The sequence below is a fragment of the Loxodonta africana genome, chromosome 4 (genome assembly GCF_030014295.1).
Source record: "Loxodonta africana isolate mLoxAfr1 chromosome 4, mLoxAfr1.hap2, whole genome shotgun sequence".
NCBI classification, from domain to species: domain Eukaryota; kingdom Metazoa; phylum Chordata; class Mammalia; order Proboscidea; family Elephantidae; genus Loxodonta; species Loxodonta africana.
Genome location: NC_087345.1, coordinates 35,919,783 through 35,945,001, shown reverse-complemented (window position 1 = coordinate 35,945,001; position 25,219 = coordinate 35,919,783). Strand labels below are relative to the sequence as shown.

General features: G+C 42.5%; 2 protein-coding genes across 2 annotated transcripts in view; one reads left to right on the top strand and one right to left on the bottom strand.

Moving 5' to 3' along the window:
- The window catches only part of CCDC38 (coiled-coil domain containing 38), a 49,204-nt gene extending 47,358 nt beyond the window's left edge, over nt 1-1,846 (bottom strand). The window contains exon 1 of the mRNA XM_064285122.1: nt 1,777-1,846. Within this exon, the coding sequence (XP_064141192.1) occupies nt 1,777-1,846 (70 nt within the window). The remainder of the gene's footprint in view (nt 1-1,776) is intronic.
- Nucleotides 1,830-24,827, top strand: AMDHD1 (amidohydrolase domain containing 1). The gene is made up of 9 exons (XM_003405619.3): nt 1,830-1,981; nt 5,952-6,058; nt 8,419-8,483; nt 10,303-10,580; nt 15,255-15,480; nt 18,765-18,889; nt 22,115-22,208; nt 23,156-23,316; nt 24,740-24,827. The coding sequence occupies exons 1-9, from the start codon at nt 1,845-1,847 to the stop codon at nt 24,825-24,827; spliced, it is 1,281 nt and encodes a 426-aa protein (XP_003405667.2). The 5' UTR covers nt 1,830-1,844.
- Nucleotides 24,828-25,219: the final 392 nt, after the last annotated feature.

Sequence of the window (25,219 nt, the reverse complement as noted above, 5' to 3'; positions counted from 1 at the left end):
TTCCACCTCCTCCCCTCCTACCTTGGACAAACACAAGCAAAAAGGGCTGTGAACTGTGTCCTTGGACGGTGTGTAAAGACCAGAGCTAACAGTTTTCTGTTTACAGTAAGCCAGGAGCCACTGAGTCCTTGGCCTGCTCAAGGACCTGCCTCTTTTGATTAGGTCAGAAGCAGAGCAAAACTATGAGGCAATTATTTTCAGCTTGACCTTTAAGGCCTTGCTGGCGTCAGGCTAACTAACTTGTGTGGATTTTTCTGTTGACACTTCTGACTGCGCTTTTTGCAAACTGGAAAAAATACCTGGAGGTAAAGAGGAGAGAAAAGCCGGGAAGGAGTCAGCAAAACCGGGGCCTGCCAGAGTTTCCACAGCAATCGATGGGCAGGTAGAGATGCGGGTGAGAATTACAGCCCATCTTCTTTAAAGAAGTTTGATTCTGTCCCTAACCTTGGTCGCAAGTAGTAGATGTACAAAAAAAAAAAAAAAAAAATAGTTGCTGCCGATTCGGACTCATAGCGACCCTATAGGACGGGGTAGAATGGCCCCATAGGGTTTCCAAGGCTGTAATCTTCAGGGAAGCAGACTGCCACATCTTCCTCCCGTGGAGCCGCTGGTGGGTTCAAATCTCCGCCTTTTTGATTAGGAACCAAAGGCTTAACCGCTACGCCACCACCGGGGCACCTTGCAAGTAGACGTAAACAAAAAAACCCATTGCTGTGGAGTTGATTCCTACTCATTACGCCCCGCAAGACAAAGTAGAACTGCCCCATAGGGTTTCCAAGGAACAGCTGGTGGATTCAAACTGCCAACCTTTTGGTTAGCAGCCGCGTTCTTAACCACTGGAAGCCACGAGTAGATATGTTAAAAAAAAAAAAAAAGACAACAACAAAAAAAACTGCTGACCTTTTGGTTAGCAGCCGAACTCTTAAGCAACAGGCCACCAGGGTTTCCCAAGTAGATGCAGGCCCTAACAAATACAGACGGGGGGAGGGTGAAGGGAGGCCCAGCTGAAACTTGTTTTACCTCAAGGAGTTTGGATCCTAGAATAGTTGCAACCTATCCTTCAAGAAGGCCTTGGGGGAAGGTGGGCGGAGACGCCTATCAATTGTCTGTGCTTGGCTCTACCCTTCCGGCCCTAGCTCCCCTTCATCTCTGGGACCGCCTGGTAGGGTATCCCAGAGCCGAGCTGGCCAACCGAAAACTTCGCTGCACCCGCACCCTGCTTCGCGGCCACGCGGACCCAAGAGCAACAACCGAGCCGCATCCCCCTCCTCCCCACGCCCAGGTTCCCTCAGTGGGGGCCCTCAGCGCCCCAGGATCCCGCCCCGAGACAGAGGTTTATCCCTGCTCGGTCCCTCCCGGGGTTCCGTTCACAGGTTCCCACCCCTGGGCAGAGGTTCCCCCCAGCCCCCTCAACTCCCAAATCTTCCAGGCTCCCTCACCCTTCGGTGATCCCCCTTTCTCATGGCCACGTGATCAACGCAGGCCACGTGATCAACGCAGCCCACCTTGATCTTTCAGGGTGACCAAGTCTCAGTTTATCTGTAAAGAAGGGACAATAATCTCTACCTCTTTACCTAGAACGTGACAAAACGACCACAAAAGAGGGGATTCCATTATAGCATTTATTGTTACTTATCCTTATTGTTGTTGACACTGCTGTCTTTGTTGCCATTATTTGGGGGGCGGAGAGCTTTCGTCTATGGTTTCAAAGGGCAGCGGTGGCGAGCACCCGCCCCCGCCACACCCTCCCATGCCAGGGCAGCCGGGTCTGCAGACCTCGGCCCCCCGCCTTCCCGCCTGCGGCCAGAGCCCAGCAGCCTCCTAGCGTCCTGGAGCACCGCGACATGGCGAGTGGTCACCGCCTCCTGCTGGAGAACGCGCGGCAAGTGGTGCTAGTGTGCGCGCGCGGGGAGCGCTTCCTGACGCGGGCCGCGCTGCGCAGCCTGGCGGTGCTGGAGGGCGCCAGCCTGGTGGTGGGCACGTAAGTGGGGTAACCGGTCAAGTACAGCCGGGCTGGGCACTTTCTCAAACGTGTGCACAGCGCGGGGAAGTGGGGTAGGAAATTTTCCCGCACCAAGAATGACAGTGGCAGAACTGCCTTTTAGGCACCTGTTCCTTTTTTTTTTTCCTAAGAAGTTTAACTGCTTTGGGCTGTAATTCTGTGGGAGGGGTGGGAGTGGGGGCTCAAGCTGAAAATGCCATCAGGACTCATCAGGATCCTCCCTCAGTTGGTAAAACATCATTGTCCAACAATCACGAGGGGTGGGGGTGTGCTACACTGCTTCTCGAAGCGCGGCCAGGGAACCACTTGTGTCAGGGTGGCCCGAGGTTTGTTTCAAAAGACAGATTTCTGAGCCCCACTCCAGGTCTTTTGAATCTGCATCTCTCGGAGTGAAGTTCTGAGAGCTGAATTTTTAAAAAGCACCTCTCCCACCCCCTTCGTCTTTACAGTAAAGCTTCAAAGCTACTAAAAATGTTTAGTGAAGCTTTGGATGATAGGAAATCAAGATTCGGCCACTGGAAAAAAGTGACATTTTCGGTTATTTTCCCTTAACCTTCAGACCTCCTGCCAGACGTAAATAAAAGAACAGCCAAAGGTTGGGGGGAGGGGGCGGATCTGGAGTGGGGATGGGAGTTGGATGCTAATTTGAATAGCAGACCTCTTGATGCAGTGATTGCACAAGAAATATCAGGTCACACAGACCAGCGCTTATCTGAGGCTGTGTAAGGTGTATGAGACTCTAGCTTTTAGAGAGTGGTATTTGCTTATTTATTTTTTTATTTTTAATTAAAAAAAAATAAAGGGATAAAACTTTTCTGGTGTTACTGTCAAAATCAATTTGTTAAAAGCAGTTAACAGAATTGGCATATTTGTTTAGGAAGTTGAGAAAATTTCTTCATGGGTTGGATCAGAGCATCTATAAAAATGATAGTAATACCTCTGTTCTCTATAACTGTGTTCACATCAAAATCTCATAAAACTGGATAAGAAAAAGGAGGGAGTCGACCTGCGGTATAGAAGACGTTTTTCGATTTGAGTCTGTTATATGCTTCGTACAGTTTGTTGGATTTACTTGCATTAAAATGATATTTTCAGGAATATTCAGAACTTTCACGTTCAAATGTGGCTTGTTTGGTATATGACTGGGTTGTTTTTATTTTCACTTACTATCAACAGTGTTTTATACACCTGCAAAATAAAGTATGGAATTGAGATAAATACCTAGTGATTCAAGTTTGGAGTTGTTTTGAAACGCAATTCCCACTTTTATTATGTGATATGTTTATCGCATAATGTTTTTAGGGTGGGTTTTTAGATGATCATCTTAAATGTTCGCATCGTTTTCCTTGTGCAGAACCTGTGTGTTCAAAGATAATTCGATCCTGCTTCCATTTTGGTAGGCTAGACGAGAATAAGCTGTGAGCATGCGCGTCTGGGAGACGGAAATGACGTAAAGCTGCTGAGCAGTGGAAGAAGGTTCCATTTCAAAGCCGGGAAATGGATGGGTTTTAGTGGTGTTTTCTGGTTGTAATCAATCTGCCTTTCCTAGTTTCCTAGTGCTGCTGTAACAGAAAAGTGGGTGGCTTTAAAGAACAGAAATTTATTTTCTTACAACTGTGGAGGCTAAAAGTCCAAATCAGGGTCTCAGCAGTTTCAGTTCCTTCCTTGTAGGTAGTCCCAGGTGTTCCTTGGTTCCTTGGCTTACGTAAGATCCTCACATTAGTGTCTGTAAACTTTCGTTAAGCACCTTGAAAGCCACTAGAAGATGCATCATCCATGCTAAGTCATCCTCATTATTCTTGTTTTATTATGCTTATAGTGTAGCTTCCAGAGTAGAGTCTCGCTTGCTAGTTTGCTTTACTACTTTCAGGAGATTCTGTAGAATTTTCATTCCTGAACTTTTCAGAATAGAAAGTTAACACAAAATAAATAAATAAATAAAAATCAACATGACTCTACTCAGCCCTTTTTCCCTTTAAGAAGCACCTGTGATATATGTCCATTGTAGAAAAAAATGGGAAAATACAGATGCACAAAAAGAAAGAAATCACTCAGACTTTCACCAATCAGTGAACTAATGCCAAAAGTTTAGGTGTTTGTCCTTTCAGATGCTTTCCTATGCAAAGAGAATCATACAAAAATACTTTTTTTTTTTTTTAAGAAAAGAAATCTGTAATGTATGCTGTTTTTTACTCTGGGTTTGTTTTTTTTTTCCACTTGGTAATAAATTATGAAAATCTTACTACAGCACTAATACATATCTTTATAATTTTTAATGGCTACCTTAAAAAATCACTGTGGGGGGAATGTTTTTATTTAGTTTCCTTCAATAGCCATTCTTCTACATAAGCCTTTATTTTAAATGTGATGTGTAGGAATCCACCAAGGAGACATCCACGTTCTTAAGAGGGCAAATAATCATGAGATTAGTTGGGTCAGGAAGAAGGACCTGGTGCCCTCAAACTTCTCCCCCACACAGACTGAGGTTATTAGAGATTTATTTTTTAGGCACGATCTTGTTAAAATACTAACAACCCCTCTTAGAGCAGTGTCAATCATTAACTCTTTGCATGAGATAGTTCATCAGATTTTTTGCCTTGTGGCTTCTAAAATAATTCCATGTCAGGTGAGACACAATTTTGATAGAAGAGGGGAAAAATAGTCCTAGTTAAGTGCATTCTCTTTGTTCTTTCCTATTCAAGGGTCGGTTTCTAATCCTGTTGACCTTTTTTCTACCACCAGATTCACTGAATATTGGATGGTTTATCTAATTGAAATGGTTGGGTCAAATAAAATGGTTCTTGATAAAGCACTGTATTAATAAAAATACTAAACTAAATTTAAAACCTTAATTTCCTATTCTGTCCCTAAGGTTGCCCTTCCCATAACTCTCACAGTCATTATTTCTTTTCCTTTTGTATCTATGCCTTTCATCCAGACTCTGCTCCTTTGCTCTTACATTCAGTTACAGTACCCAAAATACCCCAGTACGATCTTTAATCCCCTCTCCTCACCTGTTTTTCACAGCATTTTCCAGCTCATAGGATTTTAGCCCTTCATCTCAATTTTGGAGACACTAATTTTCTGTGAGCAACAAAGACTCAAAATAACAGTGGTCGAAACAAGATGGAAATTTGTTTCTGCCCTATGTAAAAGTCCACAGGTAGGAATCCAGGGCTACTAATAGCCACACTCTGTGGAGTTCTCAGGATCCGGGCCCCTCCTTTCTTGCTGTACTCTGCATGGCCTTTTTTCCCACAGCATCATGTCATGATCCAAGATGGCTGTTCCATCTTCAGTTGTGGTGTCTACAGTGTAAAAAAAAACAAAAAATTGCTAGGAAATAGGAAGAGAAAATGAAGAACAGGGACAAACAGTGCATACTGATTAGTAACCTTTTTTTAGGTTACTTGAAGGTTCTTGTAGTTTGTCACTGAGTCGATTCTGATGCATATCAACCCCATGTAACAGAGTAGAACTGCCCCATTGGGTTTTCTTGGCTGTAATCATGGAAGCAGATCACCAGGTCTTTTTCCCACAGAGCCAGACTTTTAGTTAGCTGTCAACCATTTGTGCCATCAGGGCTCCTTTACTTGAAGGTGCCAGGCATTTTTATTTGACATCCTGTTGATTAGACTTAGTCACATAACCACACCCGGCTGATGGTGATTGGGAAATGTAGTCTTTATTCTGGTTGGTCTGGTGTCCAGCTACTTCTATGGTAAAAGGGAAGATTGATCTTGGGAACAACTAGCAATCTCTGCTACACATAGGTTGACTTTGTGTCTTGAATGTGGCTAGAGTCACTATTCCAAAGACAGGTTCAAGATGGCAGTACAATAAATGTTGACTGATTGACACCAAAAGACACCGAATAACATTTTAAATCATCAGTCAGATTTCTCATATTTCCCCAAACTTTAGCAAATATTTCTTGATTTTTCTTCAGAGATGGGTTTATAAAAGCCATTGGCCCTGCTGATGCTATCCAAAGACAGTTTTCTGAAGAAACTTTTGAAGAAAGAATCGACTGTTCCGGGAAATGTATTTTACCAGGTACTTGCGTCTTTTTCAGTAAAGCCCTGAAAGCAGTTTAACATTTGCTGTGGTAATGTAAAGAGAAAGAGTAGCAGCTTGTTTTACATAGGATCTCAAAATAATATTTAAAAAATATTAATAGCAACCATTTATCAACTTTCTACTATTGATTGTCTAGATGCTTTACAAACATGATTTCATGTTAAATTTTTATAACAGCCCTACAACTTAGGTATAGTTATCTACATGTTAGAAAACAAATTTAGGTGTGAAATTGCTTACCCAAGGTTGCTATCTGGGAAGGGGCAAGCAGGGACTCAAATCCCTGCATTCCTGCTACTACCTCCCACTCACATGCTGAAGAGAAACCAGCTTTTTATGTTTAGATTCAAAACTCTCAGAAGAACTTTACTAATCTATTACATACCCATTGCCATCAAGTGATTCCTACTCATAGTGACCCTATAGGACAGGGTAGGGTTTCCACGGGGTTTCCAAGGCATAGTTGTTAAGAGTTCGGCTGCTCACAAAAAGATCGGTAGTTCGAATCCACCTGGTACTCCTTGGAAACCCTATGGGGCAGTTCTACTCTGTCCTATAGGGTCACTATGAGTCAGAATTGACTGGATGGCAACAAGTAACCTTTATGGAAGCAGGCTGCCACATCTTTCTCCTGCAGAGTGGCTGGTGGGTTCGAATCGCCAACCTTTCAGCTAGCAACTGAGCACTTTAACCACTGTGCCACCAGAACTCCTTAATCCATTACATAGAGGAGGCAAACAGAGCAAGCTGCTCTCTCAAATACCAGGATATACTCTATGTTTTTATAGGGTGTGAAACAAAGGACCCAGCTCTACATGGAAAAGGCAACAGAAAGCAACAACAAACCTTAGAGATTCCTCTGCCATTTATTTATATCTTTAATGATTTTTTTTTTTTAACGATTGAGAACAGAATTAGTTTATCAACCATCATTATCTCTTACACTGTTTATATTTTATGGCTTTGTGCAATCATCTGAGACAAGTTTCACCAATTTTGAGTTCTACATAAGCACATTTTGTGCCATCGAGTCGATTCTGACCCAAAGAAACCCTATACGACAGAGTAGAACTGCTCCATAGGGCTTCTGGCGGAGTCCTGCTGGCACAGCAGTTAACGTGTTCATCTGCTAACCAGTAGGTCCGCAGTTTGCAATCCAGCAGCCACTCCTTGGAAACCCTATGCAGCAGTTCTACTCTGTCTATAGGGTTGCTATGAGTTGGAATCAACTGGAAGGCAACAAGTTTGGTTTTCTGGTTTGGTTAATCTTTCTGGGTGCAGATTGCCAGGTCTTTCTCCCCATGGAGCTGCTGGTGGGTTTGAATCACCAGCCTTTCAGTCAGCAGCTGAGCACTTATCCATTTCATCACCAGGGCTCCTACATAAACAAAGGGGTTAGCATTTATATTTTTAAAATGCATGTCGTACACATCTGACAGAACTTCTACCTTGTGGCTCTTGGGAATCAGGAGACAAAGTTAGGGTGAAATAAAGAACAGAATCTAGTAGAAAGCAATCTGAATAGGTACTTTCAGCCGGAACCGCTAGTGAGCCATTTAATCCATAACCAGTTAACTAGGTGCTGCCCAGTCGACTCCGGCTCTTGACGACCCCATTTGTGTCAAGTAGAACTGTGCTCCACAGGGTTTTCAATAGCTATGACCTTTTGGCAGTAGATCGCCAGGCCTTTCTTCTGAGGCACCTCAGGGTGGACTTGAACCTCCAACCTTTTGGTTAGCAGCCGAGTTCGTTAACTATTTGTACTATGCAGGTACTCCTATTTAATCTATAATGTATTTTAGATATTCTGGGAAGACACGCTTTACTGAATTGTACCTAGATGAACAAAAGTTCTAAGTGATGGCTTTAATTAAATATATTTAATAATATTTCTTTCTTGACAAAAGATTCAGATTTCTGATTTCATATTTTTCCTTCACACAGTTGGGGGGGCTTACATTATTCTGTTTTCACACCCAGATTATTCCTTGGTTTTGCTCAACTAGTGGTTTTGACATCCTGGTTTAAAAGCCTGCTTGGTGAGTATGGAATTAGTGAGCAAAAAGAGCTGTATTTCCTTAATTAAGGAATACGTGTTACCATACTGAGTCATCTTCCATAAAAGCCATCTAGACCAGCCATGTAATCAGGCTTTCTTGATTCCTCTGGACTGGACACTCTATCTGAGGGAACTAGAGAAATTCTTCCTCCTCCAGGCCCCTCCAAGACACGTGACCACCCATCATTCTTCCCCAAGGGCAGTGTGGTATAGTCTGCCTGCTACCTAAGTGCTTCTATTTTTTAACTTTAACGATGCCTTAATTTATTGATTACAGGTTTGGTGGATGCACACACACACCCAGTTTGGGCTGGTGAGAGAGTTCACGAGTTTGCAATGAAGGTAACGGCAATAAACGACGGCAAATTGTAAGAAAGCACAAGTGTAGACAAGTTTTTTTTCTAGAAAGTTCATAGGCTGTGTCAGGCTTTGCAACATATGTCTCCATGTCTATTTAATGGATATTTTTACTGGCCTCCACGGTGGAAAATAAATTATGGCAAAACTAACTTATTTGTAACTGCCCCAAATCTCTATACTACACACAGGGCTAGCAGTCAGTTCTCAAAACAGTTTAGCTCTAGAATACTTTCTTTAAAACAGAGCTGAGCTGGCTTATCTACTAATTTCTCCTCTTTCCCTTTTCCCCATTCCATCCCACCACCTCTAGTAGCCATTGAAGGGGCTCCAAGAAATAGTTTGAAAGTTACCATTCACTGGGAACACTTGGAAAAATACATTACTAATCACAAAAATAAGTCTTACTCCTTTTTCCAGAAAAATGAGCCTAATTAGCAATCTTTAAATATAGTCTACACCAGTTATGTATTAACTGTAAAAACCAAACCAAACCCATTGCTACTGAGTTAATTCTGACTCATGGCGACCTCATGTGTTACAAAGTAGAACTGAACTCCATAGGATTTTCTGGGCTGTAATCTTTACGGAAGCAGATTGCCAGGCCTTTCTGCTGGGGGGGGGGTTTAAACCACCAGCCTTTAGGTTAGTAGTTCATTGCAAACTGTTAGTACCATCTAAACCAAAAAAGTTAAACCCCATTGCCATAAAGGCGATTCCAACTCATACTGACCCTATGTGCTGTAGGACAGAGTAGAAGTGCTCCATAGGGTTTCCAAGGAGCAGCTGGTGAATTCAAACTGCTGACCTTTTGGTTAGCAGCTGAGCTCTTAACCATTGTGCCACCAGGACCCCTTAGCACCATCTAAAAAAAGACCTTATATTAGTCATTGCCAACACCTAAATCCCTGGTTGGAGCCATTTTCGCATTGTTTGAAAAAGAAAAAAAAATGCATCTCGACAGCTGAATTGAATTCTTTCAGAAAAACAAAATTTTCTTCAGATATTGTATAGCTTCCTCAACAAACTGGAGCTTTTTAAAAGACTATTTTATTAAATTACAGAATTTCCATGCCAAAAGCAACCTTAAAGCTTATAGTTCCATCTCTCATTATGTAGATGGGGAAAATGAGATCCAGAGAAGAGCAGGGAGTTGACTAAGGTCACCAACTAGCAGATGACGGAACCCAGACGAAAGCCCTGGTCAGGAGACCCCAGGCCAGCATACTTTGTTAGCGCCACACTCCTTGCTGCCCTGAGTAACTGGAGCTCAGGGCATCCCAGGAAGGGTCTATCTGCTTGAGTGACAGAGGTCAGGCCCCAAGCTTTCCTAGACAAACATTGAGATACGGAAACAGAACCTGGGTCTCTTTAGAGGAGATTTGGATAATTTCAGGGTGGTTCTGTGTTTCCTAAACTTTATTTTCTCAAGCCACTGAGGGACATAGGGAGGGCTAAGATTCAGCTGCTAAGTACTGGGGCCAACTGGGTTGTTAAATATTGAAATACTTCAGTACCAGTTGGTAAATTGCCATTGCCCTGAAACCCCAATTGTCCCCACCCCATCTCCCACCTCTGTCACCCCAGTCTCTTCCCTGGGGAGCTCCCGCCATGGCTCCCATAATTCAGTGAGTGGCAGAGTAGGTGCCTCCACAGCTATGTGTCCCAGCGCCCTTTCTGATCCATCCGTGCCTGTGCCATACCGATCATCAAATATTTTGAATATCGCCCCTAAAGGTGGCTTCTGTAGGACCCACTGCATCCTGCCCACATTTCTTGGGCCTAAGGGAAGCCCTGTGTTCAGTTGGCAGGAGCATCCTACATGGATATTCACCAGGCTGGAGGAGGGATCAACTTCACGGTGGAGTGCACTCGCCAAGCCTCTGAAGATGAGCTGTTCGACTCTTTCCAGCAGCGGCTTCTGTGCATGATGAGGGCTGGGACCACGCTGGTGGAGTGCAAGAGCGGATATGGCCTCAACCTCCAAACTGAACTTAAGATGCTGCGCGTAATTGCGCGCGCCGGGCGGGAGCTAGACGTCAGCATTTCGGCCACTTACTGCGGGGCTCACTCGGTGCCCAAGTAATCTCAACTGATGGGGTCAGGGTTTAATACGGGGTGTTGAGAATGAAGAAGGGGCCCTGCCAGAGCCTAAGTGGGTGTTGCAGGGGATGGAGGTGCATCAAACAATTTTTGACTCCCGCAGAGAGACGAGTAGAAGCCTTTGGGAAGTCTTTTGTATTCTAACAGTCAGTCATCAATTACACATGGTTTTAGGAAGAGGAACCACCAGATCCATCAATTTGCTAGTCATTTAATAGTTCATCACTGAAGAAAAGGAAATGTTCCAAGTTCTTTTGTCTAACAAAAAGAAATATACTCTTTAGGCCCTCCAGATAACAGATATTAGCTTGAATAGTTTCTCATGACAATTAATTGGCATAAAAGCAATTTAGAGATTAATCGTAACAACCCGAAGAATCAAACCTTGAAATGACCATGACTCAGCTTTTTTGTTTTAGATCATCTTGTTTGCTGGTTTAACGGCAAACATTTTTTTTTTATTGTTGTAAATGTTTTTTAGCTTTCACCTTTACCTAAAAGGAGATCTTGGAGAGTGCAAACTGTTAATGAGCTCGGACGTGCCTCAGAAGAAAGGCCTGGCAATCTGCTTCTGAAAAATTAGGCATTGAAAACCCTGTGGAGTACAGTTCTACTCTGACACACATGGGGTTGCCGTGAGTCAGAGTCGACTCCACAGCAACCGTTTTTTTTGTTTTTGTTTTTTTTTTTAAACCTAAAAATTTTCTCCTAGTTGGCTTTACTGTGGAGAATTCTGGCCCCTTTTGCACCTGCGTTTTATCTGTCAGAATTCTGTTCCATCCCAAAATGACTGGCCAGGAAGGCCCGAGATGCCAGAACTGAAAGGACCAAAGAAAATCCAGGACTTGGTAATGCACTTGGCATCCCCAAAGTCCTCGTGCAGTTTTAAGTTTACTTTAGAAATATAAATGTTACGGACTTACAAAAATTATTTGAAAGCTTGATCATTTAAATTTATTTTATACCTATTTAGTTTGGTGAACTTTGAAAAATAAATTTTTAATATTATTTTTTAGTTTCATTCAATGTTTGCCATCTTCAGTCAGAGGAACTAAAAAATCAGTATTAAAACTTATGGTTCAAAATTCACAGATAGGTAGAAAAGAAGCATGAACATTTAATGTTTATAGTGATGTTTGTTGTACGTTTTTAGCATTTATGGTTCTGAAATTATTAAATCTTAAAACCACACTAGGACTTTTGGGACACCTGATCCACAGAAAACAGTAGATGTTTTCAAATGGAACATGAGGCGATGATCGTCTGCTTTTTTTCAGGAGGGAAGGCAAAGTCTCAGGCTTTGGAGTGACACCAGAGCTGATTTTTTGTGTGTGTGTGTGTGTGTTTTATGTGAAAGTTTACAGCTGAAGTTAATTTCTCTTACAAAAATTTATACACATATTGTTATGTGGCACAAGTTGCAATCCCTATAATGTGACAGCACGCTCCCCCTTTCCACCCCAGGTTTCCCATGTCCATCCAGCCAGCTCCTATCCCTTTCTGCATTCTTATCCTGCCTCCAGACAGCAGCCACCCATTTAGTCTTGTGTATCTGCCTGAACTAAGAAGCACACTCTTCACGAGTATTATTTTATGTTTTATACTCCAGTCTAATCTTTGTTTGAAGAGTGAGCCTTGAGAATGGTTTTAGTTTGGGGTTAACAGAGGGTTCGGGGGCCATGGCTTCGAGGGTTCCTTCGGTCTCAGTCAGACCATTAAGTCTGGTCTTTTTACATGAATTTGAGTTTTACACCACACTTTTCTCCTGCTCCATCAGAGACTCTCTGTTGTGTTCCCTGTCCGGCTGGTCATTGGTGGTAGCCAGGCACCATCTGGTCTCAGGGTGATGGAGTCTCTGGTTTATGTGGCCCTTTTGCCTCTTGGGCTAATATTTTCCTTGTGTCTTTGGTGTTCTTCATTCTCCTTTGCAGAGCTGAGTTTTAATTCAGCCTAGCTACTTCCAGCTGGGTGATCCTGACAGCATAACATAACTTTTATTTTTTTAATTGTACTTTAGATGAAGGTTTATGGAACAAACGGGCTTCTCATTAAACGTTTAGTACACATATTATTTTATGACATTGGTTAACAACCCCACGACATGTCAACCCTCTCCGTTCCCGACCTTGAGTTCCCTATTACCAGCTTTCCTGTCCCCTTCTGCCTTCTAGTCCTTGCCACTGGGCTGGTGTGCCCCTTTAGTCTCATTTTGTTTTATTGGCCTGCCTAATCTTTGGATGAAGGATGAACCTCTGGAGTGACTTTATTACTGAGTTAAAAGGATGTCCAGGGGTCATACTCTAGGGGTTTCTCTAGTCTCTGTCAGGCCACTAAGTCTAGTCTTTCTTATTGAGTTAGAATTTTGTTCTACACTTTTCTCCAGCTGTCCAGGACCCTCTGTTATGATCCCTGTTAGAGCAGTCAGTGGTGGTAGCCAGGCACCATCTGGCTGTACTGGACTCGGCCTGGTGGAGGCCGTGGTAGATGTGGTCCATTAGTCCTTTGGACTAATCTTTCCCTTGTATCTTTAGTTTTCTTCATTCTTCCTTGCTCCCAAAGGGGTGAGACCAGTGGAGTATACTAGATGGCTGCTCACTGGCTTTTAAGACCCCAGATGCTACTCACTACAGTAGAGCGTAGAACGTTTTCTTTATAAACTATGCAATGCCAATTGAGCTAGATGTTCCCCAAGACCATGGTCCCCACAGCTCTCAGCCCAGCAATTCAGTCCCTTAGGGAGTTTGGATGTATCTATGGAGCTTCCATGACCTTGTTTTGTACAAGCTATGCTGGCTTCCCCAGTATTGTGTGCTGTCTTATCCTTCACCAGAGTTACCACTTATCTATTGTCTATTAAGCATAACATAGCTTTTTTTGAGCATCAATTATTTATCTATAAAATAGGGCTAAAAAATAATAAAACAGTTACTGTAGAATCGACTCCAACTCATGGTGACCCCATATGTGTCAGAGTAGAACTGTGCTCCATAAGATTTTCAGTGACTGATTTTTCTAAAGTAGGTGACTAGGCCTTTCTTCCAAGGTGTTTCTGGGTGGACTTGAACCTCCAACCTTTTGATTAGCAGCCGAGAATGCTTTAATGGCTTGCACCACCCAAGGATTATAGGGCTAAATAGCATCCTTTTATGTGATTGTCTTGAGAACAACATATGTAAGTGTCTGTCTCAGTCGAACCCCACCCCCAGGAAAATGTAGCCATTTTGCTGAGCAAGAACCTTCTGTGTGCTGAAGTTTTACAGAAATTTCTTCCATCTGCTTATGAGCATCTGAGTTCTGCATCTTGATTCCCACTGATGAGTTTTGAGGCTAAGAACATACTACCCGTACCCGTACCCATTGCCATCAAGTTGATTACGACTCATAGTGACCCTTTAGGACAGAGTAGAACAGCCCCATAGAGTTTCCAAGGAGCGCCTGGTGGATTCAAACTGCCAACCTTTTGGTTAGCAGCTGTAGCACTTAACCACTACACCACAAGGGTTTCCCGGAGCATGCTAGTAGGGCTAAATAATGCATCCTGAGTTGTGTAGCCAGCAAGGGGTGGAATGCTGTGTCTATCTGACTTCAAAAGCCTATGGCCTTTCTAGTATGTAAGTCTCACAGGATTTTAAGAGAATTTCAGGACTTCCTACTATTTTGTTCCCCCATTTCCCCAAAGAGTGAGAAAGAGAACCTTAGGCAAATGCTTTGGGAAAGAGTATGGTGCAAGAAAAAGGGCAAGGCGACAGCTGGGCCAAGGTAAGGGGTCCACAGTTGGGTTTTCAGGAAAAACAGCCAGGTTGCCCCCTGAGTGGGAAATTCAGTTTCTAAACCAGATGGCCTTGCTGGCATCCCCAAAGGCCGCACAGGTGTGCCAGAATGCATGAGCCATTTGGGTCTCTGGGTATAGAGTGAGTGTGTACAGAAGTCTTGTCAATACCTCTGCCACGTAGGCATGTCCCAGTTGTTAAGGGTCCTGAATGATGGCTGTCTTAGTTATCTAGTGCTGCTATAATAGAAATACCACAACTGGATGGCTTCAACAAACAGAAGTTTATTCTCTCACAGTTTAGGAGGCTAGAAGTCCAAATTCATGGTGCCAGCTCTGGGGGAAGATATTTCTCTTTGTTGGCTCTGGGGGAAGGTCCTTGTCATAAATCTTCACCTGGAATAGGAGCTTCTCAGTGCAGGAACTCTGGGTCCAAAGGATACACTCCCCTTCTAGTTCTTCATTCTTGGTGGCATGAGGTCCACCTTCTCTCTGCACTGTATTTTGAGATTGACTCAAAATACAACTTAATACTGTAGATTGAGTCCTGTCTCATTAACATAACTGCCTCTCATCCTGCCTCATTAACATCATAGAGGTTAGGATTTATAGCACATAGGATAATCACATCAGATCACAAAATGGTGGACAACCATACAATACTGGGAATCATGGCCTAGCCGAGTTTACACATATTTTGGGGGGACACAATTAAATCCATGACAATGTCTCTAATTCTTTTTCCAACTTTCTGAGGATTGAGGTCATTTTCCTAAACTGTTACTCAGGTTCTCCAAGGGCCAAATAACCCTTTCTCCAATTCTTCTTCTTTTTTTTTTTTTTAAGTCATATTTGCCTATGATAATCTTATTTTCTTCCCTCAGAGGAAAAACTGCTACTGAAGCTGCTGATGACATCGTCAATAACCACCTCCCAAAGCTGCAGGAACTTGGCGGAAGTGGGGAAATACACGTTGATAATATAGATGTGTTCTGTGAAAAGGGTGTCTTTGACCTCAGTTCCACCAGAAGGATTCTTCAAGGTGGAAAAGACATAGGGCTGCAGATTAACTTCCATGGGGATGAACTCAACCCAATGAAGGCTGCCGAGGTACAGCTGCCCTTTTGCTTTTCCTCGGTCAACACGCATTCTTGCGCATTTGTGTTGTAGAAAACTTCATTAGTTTGTTCGAAGTTTGGAGTAGTCTCCTGGGAAGATAGAAAAGGGGGTAATTTGTTTGAACAATGTGCAAATTGTTCTGGTTAGGCCTTGGAAACCTTGACATTTGTTAGACTTACTATTTTGCTGGTCATTTACTTTTATCATCATATGCTGGTGGTATTAGAAAAAGAAGTACCTCTGTGTACTAAATTCCCAACATATTTTGGTTAGCACATGAAGCCACACTAGCATAGTATATTAATATCTCATGTAGCTTCTAAAATCATTCTGTGACAGCTATCCAGATGAATTTTGGTGGAGTACACCATTAATGGAAACCCTGGTGGCGTAGTGGTTAAGAGCTGCGGCCACTAATCAAAAGGTCGGCAGTTCAAATCCACCAGGTGCTCCTTGGAAACCATATGGGGCAGTTCTACTCTGTCCTATAGGGTTGCTGTGTCGACTCAATGTCAATGGGTTTGCTTTCTTTGGGGTTTACACCATGAATAGTCACAGGATGATTTTCAGATATATATATATATATATCTTGCCTGAATTCATTTATTCATTCTTTCAACAAATATTTGAGTGTCTATCATGCACCAGGAGCTCTGGTGGCACAACTGTTAAGCACTCAGCTGTTAACCGAAAGGTTAGTGGTTCGAACCCACCTAGCGACCCCATGGGAAAAGGACCTGGCAATCTGCTCCCATAAAGATTAAAAGAAAAATTTACAGCCTAGAAAATCCTATGGAGTAGGTATACACTGTCACATGTGATTGCCATGAGTCGAAATCAACTCAATGGCACCTGACAACAACTGTGTGTCAGGCACTGTTCTAGGCATTGTGGATTCAGTTGGGAGCCAGCCCAAGTCCCGCTGTCATGAATCTAGGCGTCTCTCCTAATATAAACAACCACCCTCAGGCAGAAATAGAGATGCAGATACACCGCATGCCCCTCAACCACAACACGACCAGCTGGATCTCTTAATAACACTTCTAAATCTTCTTGTTCTGGGTCTCCTGCCCTAGTGAATCACACCTTCATGTATCTATTGCTTAAGTAAAAAACCTGGGACTCATTCCCCTCCCCTACCACACTTCAGCCAACCACCAAGTCCTCCCAGTTCTCCTAAATATCTCTGGATCTGTTTCTCTTTACCTAATGCCCAGTTCAAACTACCATCAGCTGTTACCTAGATTCTTGCAGTAACTGATCTCCTTGCCTCAGTCTTGCCTCCGCTTTAATCCATTCCCTCCACGCATGTTGTCCTTTCTCTCCTTTGCTTTGTTGTTGTGGTTAGGTGCCACTGAGTATGCTCCAATTCATAGAGACCTTCTATATAGCCAAATGAAATGTTGCTCGGTCCTGCGCCAGGCTCACAATCGTTGCTATGCTTGAGCCCATTGATGCAGCCACTGTGTCAATCCACCTTACTGAAAGTCTTCCTCTTTTCCGCTGACCCTCTACTTTACCAAGCATGATGTCCTTCTCCAGCAATTAGTGTCTCCTGATGACCTGCCCAAAGTAAGCTAGATGAAGTCTCACCATCCTTGCTTCTAAGAAACATTCTGGCTGTACTTCCTCCAGGACAGATTTGTTTGTTCTTCTGGCGGTTCATAGCATATTCAATATAAAGTCTTACTATTACTCTTGGGATTAATTCCAAACACCATAGCAGAATCCAGGCCTTGCTTACATCTTCACCTTCTCCCCTCTCTCCTCCACCTTCTCTCCTTCTCCATCCTCTTCACCATGAACCAGCCACAATGAACTACATTCAGCACCCCTAATGCTTCATGCCTTTGCACATGCTAATCTGAACAGTCCCCCTTTGTCTGGCTAACTCTAATTCTACCACTTTTTCTGGGACTCCTTCCCAAGCTCTTCTGAGAGTGGTGATGGCCTCTCCCTGTACTTCTCACACTGTGTTACAATTGCCTCTATGATTCCTACTGGATTGTAAACACAGTGAGGGTGGGGACCATGTCTTGCACTTCATTATCCCTAGAGGTTAGCACAGTGCCGGCTGTATAGATGGCACTCAGTAAATAAATATTTGTTGAATGTGAACTGAGTGGTCAACAAGCTACTTTTGGTCATAGAGGGTGGCTGGTAGACTAAATCAGTGGTGGTCAAGACCCAGAATGAGTTAAGTCAAATTTAGGAAAGTGAGACCGTGCCATTTGTGATTCCAAGGTCAAAAAGAAACTAACCCTGGGGAGCGCAGTCTGTCCTGTTGGCTCCAGGCTTCCCAGCACCCCTAACCAAAATACTCCTAGGCCTCAGGAAGCTGCTCATGAGGGGATCAGCTGTTTCCTGCTCTGACTGGGGTGTTGCAGCCTCTCTGGGCCACAGTGGAATTTCAAATATCAGTCTTTTCCTTTCCTTGAAAGGCTTAACATATCACTTTTCAGCCTGAAACACATGGGTATGTGTGCACGCATGAAAATTTGTCCGGTTAGGGATAAAGCACATGATGAGACCCAGAGGAGAAGAAATCTACTTTGACGTATGCTTCCATTGTCATCATCACAGTACCTCCTCTTGGTTTTCTTCCAACAATCTAGCCTAAACTTTTCATCTGGAGAAATTTTAACCTCAAGTAGATATTTTCAAATTATACCAATGATTCCAAGCTTTAAAAAATTTTTTTTTAATTCATCTGTTTTCACTGGCTGAAATGGCATTCCAAGATACCTTTCTTTATTGTGTTTTTATGATAATATAATCATTAGATGGAAACCTTGGTGGTGCAGTGGTTAAGAGTTTGGCTGCTAACCAAAAGGTTGGCAGTTCGAATCCACCAGCTGCTCCTTGGAAACTCTGTGGGGCAGTTCTACTCTGTTCTATAGGGTCACTATGAGTCAGAATTGACTTGACAGCAATGGGTTTGGTTTTTGGTTTTTTAATCATTACATTTTATTACCAATATTGCTAAAAGTTTTATTCTGCTCTTATGAATTTTCTGTTTCAGAATGTATATCTGAAGCTTATCAGAAAGCATTCGTGTTTAAGAATAGGTTTTGAAGTGTCATGTTAGCTGATTTTCAATTAGATGCCCAAACACAGATGATTTACCCATTTTGAAGCTTGTGCCTGCCAAGAGGTAGTTGGCAAGAAATCTTAATAACAGAGTGCTGTTTCTTTTTGTGGGGTAACAGTTGTATGGTTCTTTATTGATTTGTTGTTGCCATTTATCAATCTTTCTGTCTGCATATTCTGCTTAGCTCGGGGCTGAACTGGGCGCCCAGGCAATCAGCCACCTGGAAGAAGTCAGTGATGAAGGCATTGCTGCCATGGCAACAGCCAGGTGCGCTGCTGTTCTTCTGCCCACCACGGCCTACATGCTGAGGTAAGGTCGTTTCTCACACTCCAGCACAAGAGCTGCAAGTCCCAAAGGTGAAGTCAAGACTTCTGAGGTGCTTAAACGTTATTTCATTGCTCTAAAAACCATTAAGAATGCAGATCAAGCAAGAAAACTTAGCTCGTGGGAGATGCTAACTCTGGAATGATTTTATAAATGAATTAATTACCCTTAGGTAAGGTTCCTAAAAAAAAAAAAAGGTTCCTAGGTGACGAAAACTGTTAGCGCTCTATTGCCGACCTAAAAATTGGTTCACACCCACCCAGTGGTACCACAGAAGAAGTGGTGATCTGATTACAGCCAGTAAAACCCTATGGAGCAGTTCTACTCTGCAACAAATGGGGTCACCGTGAGTCAGAATTGACTCCACAGCGACTAACAACAACAAACCCAAGGAAGGGGCTTAGACCCCGATTGCCTTTGAGTGGCAGGATTACTGGGTAGAGTGGTGCTTTCTTTTTCTTTCTTCTTGGTTTTTGGAGTTTTCCAAATCCTTACAAATCAGTATGGGTTTGTTTTATAATCAGAAAATAACAAAACAGGCTTTATACTTTTAAAAACATGCGTAAGATGTTAGGGATATTCAGCCATAGTCAGAATCCGAAGGAGCCGTTTTTCTAAGAGGATGCAGGTGGGTACAGTAATTGTATACCAGAATCCTCCTGAGTCCTGGGAGCATGGGAGGAAAGACGAGACACGTAAGTCTATTTTGTAAAGTCTCCTCAGGGATTCTGCAGTATGTCTTCTATAGATAGATTGAATATACTTAGTCTGTCTTTTATAACTGCCATTGCCCTAATTCTAACAACCGTGAGACCTGAGACCTTCTGATACTTTCAAATGCATCACATACATGACAACCACTAAGTTTGTGGTCTAAGAGGCCAGCATTCCAAGGCAGTTTATTTTCTCTTAGGAATAGGTGCTTTCTGTGTGGTTGGGATACATGGTCTTCACGGGGCTGATTCTGCTGCAGTTATGGCCTTAGGACAGTGGTTCTCAACGGGCAATTTTCCCCCACAGGACACTTGGCAACACCTGGAGACATCGTTGGTTGTCACAGCTAGGGGTGGGGAGTGCTACTGCCATCTAGTGGGTAAGAGTCCTTGCCTCTAAAAATTATTAGCCAGAGCCAGGGCTGGGTCCTGGGACAAAAAAGTAAGCTATAATAATAATAATAATAATAATAATAATAATAATAATAATAATAATAATAATAATAATAATAATAATAATAAAAAGAGTCCTTTCAGTGTTCCTTAGCCCCTGCTGACCTTTCCAGTGGTTGGACAGGGGCAATAGTCTAAATAATTTAATAGCCTGTTCAGCGAGGGCACCAACCGGTAAAAACGGATGCGAAGCCATCACAAATAGGTGGAAGGGTGGGGTCTCAGGGAGGGACCAGGTTACCCTGATGTTGTTTGTTGTTGTTAGGGGCTGTCGAATCGGTTCTGGCATCAAAATGCAACACTGCCCAGTTTGGTGCCATCCTCACAATCATTGCTATGTTTGAGCCCATTGTCACAGCCACTGTGTCAGTCCATCTCTTTTTTAATGACCCATAGTACCTTACCAAGCACAGTATCCTTCTCCAGGGACTGGTCCAGCCTGATAACATGTCCAAAATATGTGAGACAAAGTTGTATTCAATAAGCAGCAGGCAAACTGGTCCATAACGGCTGAGTATCAGCCCTGTGTCATCACCATGAAACAATAGCAGTTTAGCATAGCAAAGGCTAAAATGGAATAAAGAATTCTGTGGGAGCCCAGAGGAAGTAATGGCTGGCAGGGATGGCTGGGGAGACTTCTCAGAGGAGAAAACATTTGAGTTATGTCCTAAAGAATGAATGATATTCTGCCAGGAAAGTCAGTGAGGTGCCAAGTCCAGGAAAAAGCACAAGCATTTTAGTCACTAGATCCTTGGGTTTTGAAATTTTAAAGGGCCTGCAAAAATGTTTAAGACCTAAAAGAGAAGGGGAGGGGCATGAGCAGAAAATGTAATAATTGCGTTTGCATTCATTAATTGTTTGTATTTGGGAGTCACAAAATGTTATATTACATTTGAAAACAATTTGTGGGTTACAGTTTTCTCTCTGAGCAAGAATCTCTAAATATATGTAAATATTGCCAAGATAAAAAACTAAAAAAAAATAGACAGTTACAAATTAAACAAGTTAGTCATAGAGTAATAAAAATCACTGCCCCCCAGGTGCCTAGCTACCACCACCAACCACTCTGACAGGGATTACAACAGAGGGTCCCAGACTGAGTGGGAGAAAATTGCAGAACAGAATTCAAATTTACAAAGACCAGACTTACTGGTCTGACAGAGACTGGAAGAACCCACGAGACTACTGCCCCTGGATACCTTGCTAACTCAGAACTGAAGCCACTCCCTCCAGCCAAAGATTAGACAGGCCTATAAAACAAAAAATAACACACGTGAAGAACATGTTTCTTAGTTCAGTCAAGTATACGAGACCAAATGGACAACACTTGCCCAAAAGCAAAGACAAGAAGGCAGGAAGGGACAGGAAAACTGGATGAATGGACGTGGAGAACCAGGTAGAAAGGCGGAGAGTGCTGACACATGGTGGGGATTGCGACTAATGTCACAAAACAATTTATGTATAAATTTTTGAATGTGAAATAAATTTGCACTGTAAACTTTCATGTAAAGCACACACACATACACAAATCTCTGCCAGCACACTGGCCTGGTTTTACCACTAATTAACTGGACACCAGTTGTCGTTGAGTCAGTTCAGATTCATGGCAACTCCACATGTGCCACAGTAGAACTGTGTTCAATAGGGTTTTCGAAGGCTGATTTTTTGGAAGTAGATCATCAGGCCTCTCTGGACAGACTTGAACCTCCAACCTCCCTCTGTGCATCCAAGCTCGTTAATGGTTTACACCACCCCAGGCACTTACCAATAATTACTTAATCTGTTATCTCTGCTTCTTCTTCCAGAACATGACCCCCCCTTGCCATCGAGTCGATTCAGACTCCTGGTGACCCTGTAGGACAGAGTGGAACTGCTCTATAGGGTTTCCAAGGAGCAGCTGGTGCATTTGAACTGCCGACATTTTGGTTAGCAGCCAAACTCTTAACCACCGCGCCACCAGGGGATGGCTATCCTCTTTCATTCTGAATATCTGCAAAAATTTCAACTCTAGAGACTGATATTTATATATTTTTCTTCCTCTTAGACTGAAGCAGCCTCGAGCCAGAAAGATGTTAGAGGAAGGAGTAATAGTTGCTCTAGGAAGTGATTTCAACCCTAATGCGTATTGCTTTTCAATGGTAATTATTTTCAATGTGTCTTTCTGAGCAGAGTATCAAACTGCTACCAAGCATTTAGATAATTTAAATGTACTGCACCAACTGTTAAAAATTTATAAAATATCTAACAATATTTTCCTGTGAAACAAGAAAAAAAAGTGTAGATAGTAGTGTAGTTGGATATTTTTGGGCGACATGAATGCCTCCAGGCTTAGGGAGGAGAGAGAAGGTTCTATTTGCATTCTTTTCTGATTCTGCCTTAAGCATTGTAGTTTTACAATAACCATTTCTCAGAGAGAAAAAAGTCTGGAAGCTCAAAGAGGTTTTATTAAGTAAGGGTGGAGGTGAGCTGCATCTTACACAGTAACTTGGAAAGTTGTAAATAAATACTAAATACTCAAGGGATCATCTCTATAATACGAGGCATTGGTGGTTCAGTGGTAGAATTCTTGCCTTCTGTGCAGGAGACCCAGGCTTCGCTCCTGGCCAATGTACTTCGTGCACAGCCACTACCCATCTGTCAGTGGAGGCTTGGGTGTTGCTATGATGCTGAATAAGTTTTAGTGGAGCTCCCAGACTAACTAAGATGGACTAGGAGGAAAGGCCTGGTGATCTAGTTCCAAAAATCAGCCAATGAAAACCCTATGGATCACAACAGTCCAATCTAGTCTGCAACCAATCATGGGGATTGCGCAGGACCAGGCAATGTTTTATTCTGTTGCGTGTTGGTTTACCATGAGTCAGTGGTTACTTAAAGGTGGCTACCACCACCAACAATCTCTATAATAAGGGAATCTTTTCTAAAGCATAAGATCTTTTATGTGTAAATTTTAATCTTCCCGTACCAATTTAACTAGTTTCACCTATACATTTAACTAATGTTATTTGTTGTGCTGTGTTGAGAAATGTCCTAAGTAGCAGTTGCCGTTTTTTTACTTTCCTCTAAAGCATTTCTTCTCCCCCATTAGCCAATGGTCATGCACTTGGCCTGCGTCAACATGAAAATGTCCATGCCGGAGGCCTTGGCTGCTGCTACCATCAATGCCGCTTATGCCCTGGGAAAATCTCACACACATGGATCTCTGGAAGTTGGCAAACAGGGAGACTTTGTAATCATCAATTCCTCCAGGTGAGTGGTCTTCCAACTTGGCTATTTTATTTTATGCTCATTGTAATATGTAGACTTGGTTTAAATGCCCTTTCTACTGATTGTTAGTGTTGGGCTCTCTCCACGTTCATAATCTACCCAACCCCTCTTTCACTTCACTCTTTTCTACCAGAAAGTCTACCCGTTGCTGTCGTTGTGTGCTGTTGAGTCAATTCTGACTCACAGTGACCCTACAGGGTAGAGTAGAATTGCCTCATAGGGTTTCCTAGGCTGTAATCTACGAGAGCAGATCACCAGGTCTTTTCTCCCGAGGGGCCGCTGACCTTTTGGTTAGCAGCCGAGCACTACACCACTGTGCCACCAGGACTACAGGATAGACTAAGTTTTCAGATCTCTTCATCCATTTTATGGAGCTCTGGTGGAGGAGTGTTTAAGAGCTATGGTGAGCTACGGCTGCTAACCAAAAAGATCAGCAGTTCGAATCCACCAGGCGCTCCTTGGAAACCCTATGCAGCAGTTCTACTCTGTCTTATAGGGTCACTATGAGTCGCAATTGATTCGATGGCAACAGGTTTTTGTTTTTTGTTTTCATCCATCTTACATCTTTCCTAGATCTCCAGGCTCCTGCCCTAACTGTTTGCCTGGACTTTGGACTTGTGCCCTCTGTGATGTGTTTTTGTTTTCTAGCTTGGCTTTTGACCCTCTGCTTGCATTGGGGCACATGTGTCTCAACTCTGGCTTAGCACCCTGGTTCTGATTCAGAACCTCTCTGACTTCACATACCTATTGGATCTCAGTAACCTTGCTTTAGCTTTCCTGTTCTGGTTTCTCATTGCTCTCCTACAGTGCTGCTACCTGGGCCTCCAATGTGACAATTCAAGTCTTAATTGTTCTAAATCTAGAAGCTGTAGACCCCATGACTCCTTGACACTAATGCACATAGCTCTTGGACATCATGTTCAGCACAGAACAAAAGGAGTTCCATAATTCTACTCTCCATAGTCAAAAACCACTTTCTCTATTGAAAATAATGCTGACGTTACCGCTTGTCATCACTTAGAGAATCAGATATTTTAAAATCAAATACTTAAATGATATTATTAAGCAGTGTTTGACTTATCATAGATCAGTTAATTATGTTTTTAAAAAGTCTAAATACTAATGACTGGATGTAAAGAAATTTTTAGAAAATGTGTTTTTAAATTGGAGCCCTGGTGGTACAGAGGTTAAGAGCTATGGCTGCTAACCAGAAGGTCAGCAGTTCGAATCTACTAGCCACTCCTTGGAAACCCTATGGGGCAACTCTGCTCTGTCCTATAGGGTCACTATGAGTCGGAGTCAACTCGATGGCAATGAATACGGGTTTGGTGTTTTTAAATTAGTATTTATGGATAAATATAATTTTGGCTTGTGTGCATTGATATACTTTTGTATTTCTTTCTAGATGGGAGCACTTGATTTACCAGTTTGGAGGCCATCATGAACTAATTGAATATGTTATAGCTAAAGGAAAAGTGATCTATAAAAAATGACAGATGTGAAAAGAAAGAGAAGACTATGATTGTAAAAATAACTCAATACAGTTATATTAAAAGTTAAAATACCTTAGTAGTTTACAAGAATTATGTCACACTTAAATATATTTCAATTTTTGTTAATCATCTGAAAAAAACAAGGGATTAATTCATTATAACTAAGCTTATGCACCTGAACATTTAAACAGGTAAACTTACCATGATAATAATCTCAAAACATCAATTTATTTCACAAAGATTTATCACAAATCTTCTGAAGATTAATATGATAAGGTATCACAAATATGCCTTTGTGAGGAAAAGCAGACTGACAATTAGGTAGACATGGATTGAAATTTCCCTTTTGTTTCTGCTTTTCAAATTTTGGTGTTTACATTTAGTGAATGCTG

Bases quoted from the DNA above. Each gene is read 5' to 3' on its own strand.
- AMDHD1 (XM_003405619.3), top strand. From the start codon at position 1,845: ATGGCGAGTGGTCACCGCCTCCTGCTGGAGAACGCGCGGCAAGTGGTG. The intron at 6,059-8,418 runs GTACTTGCGTCT...TATTGATTACAG, and splicing joins CGGGAAATGTATTTTACCAG to GTTTGGTGGATGCACACACA. The intron at 15,481-18,764 runs GTACAGCTGCCC...TATTCTGCTTAG, and splicing joins ACCCAATGAAGGCTGCCGAG to CTCGGGGCTGAACTGGGCGC.